Source organism: Anarrhichthys ocellatus, unplaced genomic scaffold (assembly GCF_004355925.1).
Source record: "Anarrhichthys ocellatus isolate YVR2014 unplaced genomic scaffold, GSC_Weel_1.0 scaffold40, whole genome shotgun sequence".
Taxonomy (NCBI): Eukaryota; Metazoa; Chordata; class Actinopteri; order Perciformes; family Anarhichadidae; genus Anarrhichthys; species Anarrhichthys ocellatus.
Window position 1 is genome coordinate 2,686,546 of NW_022280070.1, and position 6,798 is coordinate 2,693,343.

At 43.0% G+C, this 6,798-nt stretch overlaps 1 protein-coding gene across 2 annotated transcripts in view; it reads left to right on the forward strand.

Moving 5' to 3' along the window:
* Positions 1-6,798, forward strand: part of map3k3 (mitogen-activated protein kinase kinase kinase 3) — a 17,784-nt gene that overhangs the window by 4,767 nt on the left and 6,219 nt on the right. Inside the window, exons 2-11 of one of the 2 annotated variants that reach the window (XM_031867906.1) lie at positions 1,676-1,755; positions 2,302-2,423; positions 3,402-3,442; positions 3,901-4,000; positions 4,144-4,257; positions 4,473-4,593; positions 5,392-5,525; positions 5,946-6,019; positions 6,197-6,264; positions 6,540-6,635. In XM_031867906.1, the coding sequence (XP_031723766.1) occupies positions 1,752-1,755; positions 2,302-2,423; positions 3,402-3,442; positions 3,901-4,000; positions 4,144-4,257; positions 4,473-4,593; positions 5,392-5,525; positions 5,946-6,019; positions 6,197-6,264; positions 6,540-6,635 (874 nt within the window). In that variant the 5' untranslated portion in view covers positions 1,676-1,751. Of the gene's footprint in view, positions 1-454; positions 1,756-2,301; positions 2,424-3,401; positions 3,443-3,900; positions 4,001-4,143; positions 4,258-4,472; positions 4,594-5,391; positions 5,526-5,945; positions 6,020-6,196; positions 6,265-6,539; positions 6,636-6,798 lie in introns of those variants that run through there. The other variant, XM_031867907.1, reaches the window with a different exon arrangement.

The window sequence follows — 6,798 nt, forward strand, 5'->3', positions numbered from 1 at the left end:
CTGTTCGTGACCTCAAGCTGAAGCGCACTTGGGTTCTGCAGCAGGACAATGATCCAAAACACACCAGCAAGTCCACCTCTGAATGGCTTAAGAAAAACAAAATGAAGACTTTGGAGTGGCCTAGTCAAAGTCCCGACCTGAATCCGATTGAGATGCTGTGGCATGACCTTAAAAAGGCGGTTCATGCTCGAAAACCCTCCAATGTGGCTGAATTACAACAATTCTGCAAAGATGAGTGGGCCAAAATTCCTCTACAGCGCTGTAAAAGACTCATTGGCAGTTATCGCAAACGCTTGATTGCAGTTGTTGCTGCTAAGGGTGGCCCAACCAGTTATTAGGTTTAGGGGGCAATCACTTTTTCACACAACATATATATATATATATACACGCATGTACCTTTTTCACAATATATATATATATATATATATATACACGCACGCTTTGGCTCATGGTCAGACCAAACTTGTAGTTATTATCCTGGCACATTCAAAACATATGCTGTAACCTAAGAAGGATTGTTAGAGCTTATGAAGCGGATCAGTTTCTCTATGAATGTATGTTACATTCGTCACAATGGGCCGCTAAATCAGCACTTAGTGGCACACCAATCCCTATGCATTAAGTTACTGTGCATAACTATGAGCCCAAAGAGTTTGTTTATGTCTGATGTTAAACACCAGATTGTAATGTTTGAAAGGCTCTGGTATTGGATCGAATTGAGTATCAGCAGTTACCTGAGATGAAGTCCTGGAATCAGGAGAGAAAACAATCTGATCTGTCCATCTCTGGTTTATTTGAACGAAGTCACTCATTTGATGCAGTGATTGTCTTTTGGTTGTGTTATCTATTCTCGTCATAATTGCTTTACTTTTTCATTGAGAAAACAAAGTGGAGTTCTCATTTGTTGGATTAGTTCAAATCCAATGGTTTATTGGGAGAAATTTGGGAGAAACCCTCTCCATCGAAGGAAATGCCTCAGTTTATAATGCAGTTGACGCCTTGAACTGGGCACATAATATTGCCCCTGTTCACACCAACAATGGAGCTATAACACAGCGGAGTTATGTTTTTTTTTTTGCAGCTCATGCAAATCAAAGAAGTTTAAAGCTGGTAGATATTTAAAAAGTCCCTGTAGAAAACATTCTTCCCATATGAACTGTGCCAGACTGATTGAATTTCAGCCGTTTCCAATTGTCTCTTCTTTCTCACGGGCAAAACACACAACACACATTCTCACACACACACTGCACGCTTTCTCATTCACTCAGGGTTCACTCAGTCAGGCAAAGCTTTAGCTATGTATTCTGCAGGCTTAGGTTTCATGTTTTTTACATGCCTGCAAGAAATTATGTGCTGTGCATGAATAATAGGTTCTCTGATTAGTGTCATATTAAAACCATGTAATATAATTACCTAGATACCATATATAATAAGAGTGCGGTGCAGCCACTTTGTCATCTCAGTACTGTTTACCACCGAGGTCATGTTTTATTGGCTGAGGTACTTATACTTGCATACTGACAAGTTTTGTTAGACTGGCTAATAACCTTTTGTCCTGTGTCATCTCCTGTCTGACTCTATGACTCACATCCTTCTGCTCTGTCTCCAAGCAAAGTAATACGAGCAGAAACAGTTTCTCTTTTTAACTAATTGATTTCTGTGTTTATCACTACAGGCTGTGGGTGGGTTGGCACAACACGGACAAGTTTCTGAAGACTGGTTTGTAGGCCGCGTACGCAAACGTCGCCACGATGAGTAAGTCCTCTAAATTCTGATGTTAGCCAGACATTCAGTGCATGGCTTCCTCACAGCATGAGATAAAAACAGACACACACACACACACTCGCAACAAACACCATCCCTGAGGCCAAGCTCTGTGCGAGCTGCTTCTCCAGACGCTGTCGAATGAAGGATTGGTTTTCGGCGTTATGTAGATGGGGGTCTGGTTCTCTCCGCTGCTCGGGGCTGTGTGATGTCTGTCCAAGCTACACAAGGAGAATATTTTCTCTTCGCGAGCTAGTCCAGCCAAGGCAGAGCTTGCCCTGAGATCAAACATGGGAATAGGCATATCAAAAACACTGCAGTCCTTGCCTGCCTCTAATACCCTGCCACAGGATAGTCTCAATATGGATGTAGTTAAAAATTCCTGATTAATATTCTGCACACACCTTTTAGTGCAGAACAAAGTGCAAAGGGCTCAATTTGCTCTTTTTTTCTGTCATACACACGCACACCAAGGGCATTCATTATGAAATCCGCACTCTTAATTGTGTATTTTTCCCAACCCACTATACGTTTCAGATGAGAGGCAGGCTCTCCACTCTATCATGAAAGACCTGGTCGCCCTCCAGATGACTCGCCGCCAGCCTGTGTTGTCGTATGACAGCAGCAAACCCAAGACGCCGGCCCAGGCCAACAGACAGGTGCGGTATAGCTGTACATCTTAACATCTTAGAAGATGGTTTAGAAGCTTTAGGCTTGTACAAAGTCGTCCTCACAAACCAGGATTTACACCCAGAAATAGTGGAAATGTTATTTGTTAGTCGGAATTCGGAGTTACAATCCAATAGCCTTATATCTCACTGTGAGCTGTAGCTCGAACATCTTGGTCCCATGCATGAATCCTCACTATCCATTTGCACACAGTTGCATCACTGTGGGGAAAAACTAAACACTAAAGCTGATATTTGCTCCAAAATTAAGCAGTTAACAGTATTTACTGTTCAGCATGTATTACCCTAAATTTAGAAGTCAGGAGGGCCTTGGATTCGAACAAAATAGTGTTTTTCTTCAATCGACCATACAATTCTAATTTTGGACCACCGCTGTAATAAAAAAAAACCTGTAATTGGATCTCACCCATGCAAGTATATTCTTGTTTCTTAGTATTTCACCTCGGCCACCCAGTTAGCTAATTTAGCATAATGAGAGACATATTACCAAGATAGCCTCCCACAAATGTATGAAATCCAGTTATTTTCAACTTCTTCTCCATAAATACATTCTGCCTGTGTGACCAGTCGCCCACCCACCCTCGCTTTGTACCGCAGCGGCCTGCAGCCACAGAGAATAGCCAAAGCAGACAACTCGTGTGCAATGTAGTGTTTGCTTAAAACCACAGATTGTCCCCCTGGGAAGGACAGTCTCCACCATTTGCCCATGCTCAATAACTTAAGTTGTGGAAGTGGGTTTTTTCACAAATGATATAGCAATTGAGGAAGTACAGAATGGCATGTTTTACCAGCGAACAATCTTTGTGTAAGGCCAATAAGTGAAGGCAGTGCATGTGCAAGTCTTTTTCATCTTTACGTATAACTTTAGTTATCAGCACAGCCTTTCTAACTGCACTTTGATAACCTCCTTCTGTCGGCTTTGACCTTCCTGTTTCTGTTTGCTCTCAGGACGATGTCAGGATAAAGTTTGAGTTCTCAGGAGAGCGGAGGTGAGTTTTCTTTTTGGCCTTTTTTTTTTTCATGCATGTTGCGTCTGTGTAGGCAATTTACATGCATACATGTATACATCTCTCTACACAAGTGAGAGAGAGAGAGCACTCACACAGAGACGTAAACACATTCACTCAGGCATGCTGTTCTTGTCACATGTTTCAGTTCAAGAGAAAGAGCACATCTCAGACTCCACCGCAGCATTTATTTCAGAGACTGGTATGTGAGCTGGAGAACAGAGGAGGAAAAGATGGTGGTTAGCCTGTGGCTGCCAGCGCACACCACAAATATGCAAAGGTGTACTTAGAGGAATCTGCACGCACTACAAACAGCCGCTTGTGTGTGTTTTGCTTGCACATGTGAATGAGAGTCAAACGCAGTTTCCCTCAGCAGCCGGTACAGATCTTTTCATAATCTGTCTGTCTCTGGGTGATTTCTTTGCTTTCTTTACGTGTAGGATTCTGGTGTTTGGACGGCCTGTGCAGTTCGAGGAAGTCCAGCAGAAAGTCACGACTGTCTTTGGCCAGCAGCTAGACCTGCATTATATGAACAATGAGGTGAGTGATGCATCGATCATCAACAGAAGTTGCTGATTCACGTTTTATCAGCCGTCTAATGGACAAATTGGGCTTTGCATGCTTGTGAATCTTGATATGTGTTTGTTCGTATATATATATTATTGATTTTTCTATCTTCGTAGTTGTCCATCCCTCTGCGAGATCAGGATGACCTGGACACGGCGATCGACCTGCTGGACCGAAGCTCCAACATGAAGAGCATCAGGATCCTGCTGCTCACTCAGGAGCACAGCAATGTGAGACGCACACGGACACGAACATATTGGGCGTGCGTTCGCAGCGTACCATTGCACAACTGCCATTTCTTCACCGTACAGCAGTGTTGTGCAAAATCAAAGTTCCTCATAACATTTACATTACACTAGCTGGGTTGCTGACATGAAGCGGTTGTTTAAGTGTGCGGGTAAAGCTTTCTTTTAACCTTGTCTTCCCTTCCTTGTTCCAACTGCAGGCCTCCTCCCCCTCCCACCACATTCCATGTAAGCAGGTGAGGATTAAGTCCTCCCAATCCACTGGAGACGTTAGCACGGCGTACCAATCCTCCGAGTCCAGGGGGCGCCACCTGTCTACTGGTACATATCTTCAACTGTCATTCAAACTTCTCTATAGTCTTATCCGTAACAAAATGGTTCACACACTGATTCAAAGGAGGACATTTAGACTTTGTATTTTTCTCAGAAGCTTAATGTTTTGTTAATATTCTGTCACGGGTAGCTGTCACGTCGTCGTGCTGTCGCCACTTCTTTTTTACTACCTTGATTTCCCCGTCTGTCGAGTTCTCTCTCGCTCTCTCTCTGTGGCTGATCTTTCTTTGGCTTCCCCTTTTAGCAATGGCTCCACTTCCTTTTCCTGTTCACCATCACTAGACGATGCCTGCTGGACAGCAGCCAATCAGATTACAGAATGCTATTAGTGTGGCGGACCAGTGGCCTGGTTTAGGATGAAGTGGCTGCAGGAGGGCTATGAATGTTAAAGCCCGCTCTCTGCCGTTGATTCTCTAAGTTATTATGGAAGCATTCAGCACTTTGATTTGTTTTTTCTTCTTTCTTTGTGCGTGTCGTTACCTAATATTGTTATTTATTTTGACAGTCATGACAACAGTGTCACAAAGGTTACTTCACTGATGTGAGTTGTAAACATGTGTGGTGGTCTCAACTAATGCATGTTTGATTTTGTGCTGCCTATGCTCAATGGGAAATAAACAATAAATGTCAATATAGATGAACAGGGCCATTTTAAAGAGAAATATGGAAAGAATTTTTTCCAACAATATTATCATCACAACTGATGTCCTCAGGCCTGTTTTTTTTATTGTTATTCCTCACATGTCTGATGTTTCTTTTATGCTCATAACTTCTGTCTAATCCCAGGTTCTCAGAACACGGGGCGTAGCTCGCCGCCTCCTGGTTACGTGCCCGAACGCCAGCAGAGGATCGCCCGCCAAGGTTCATACACCAGCATAAACAGTGAGGGGGAGTTCATCCCTGAGACCAGCGATCAGTGTGTGAGTCATTGCTTCACTAGTAATGGGGAAAATCCACCTTAAAGTACAAAAATCGTATGATGTGTTTGTTTATGACTATTGAGATTTGATCACATAAATAAACTAGTTCTTGAAGTTTCAATCAAGACCTTTTCTGATCTCTGAATTGTTTTGCTCATTAATGGAAGTCTTTGTGACGTTATTAAAGTATCTTTTAGGAACGGTAAGTGCTAAGAAATAAAAGCTTTAACATCAGTAAATTCTGAGAGTTGTCCAACTACACATTGCCAGCGTAGCCGTTCTTTAAAAAAGGAAAGAAATGGGCTCATGCTCCCAAAGTTTTCAAACATAAATTCTGTTTTTGGATGGATTTTTCTTTCTGAAATGTGTGTACACAAAGAAGACGTGCATACACGTTTATTTTCCATTTTCCCCTGACAGGTGCTGGATCCCTGGAGCAGTGCAGAAAACTCAGTCTCTGGAAGCTGCCAGTCTCTGGACAGCAACTCAGACAGGTGAGGAGTAAAGTCTGCCCGACAGAAACTCACTGTTAGATTATATTTCTGTTGCATTTCCATGATTGGTGTTTGCTAAATAACAAAAAAAAAAACAACTGCAACCTGTTTTATGTAAACACCTACATGAAGTATCTCAACATCTCTCACTCTTATTCCTTCCTTCTCTTTCAACAGCCCTTCACTGAGGAAGTCTCGCATGCACAGAGCCAAGAGTTACCCTGATAATCGCCAGGAGTGCTCAGGTGAGAGCAGTTACAAGAACAGCTCCTTCTAACAACCTCATCCATGTCCCACATCTTACGGGCTAAAGCATTGTGACAGCCTCTTATAAGCTTCCTTTAAACCATCATGGACGCCGTGGTGGAATGTTTCTATAGACTGGCTGCAAGTTGTGAGAGATGCATTAAAGTTTGGGTTTACAACAAACTAAACAATGCATATCAACCAAACACATCAAATACTAGTCTGTTTGAATTACAGAGTAATCCTGCTGACCTTTGACCTTTGGATATTTCAGACAGGGAAAACCATGTGTATGACAGGGTAGCAGGGAAAGGAGGCACCTTCCCTCGTAGGTACCATGTCTCCCTGCATCATAAGGACCACAGTGAAGGTAAGACGATCTGTATCTTACCAACTATGTGAGTTATTTCTCATAATCTCACTTCTTCTATTTCCTTCCTTAATCTCTCCTGTTCATCATGTGACATTTAACCTTAGCCCACCTTTTTCCTACCCCCCCCCCCCCCCCCCCCCCCCCCCCCCCCCCCCCCCCC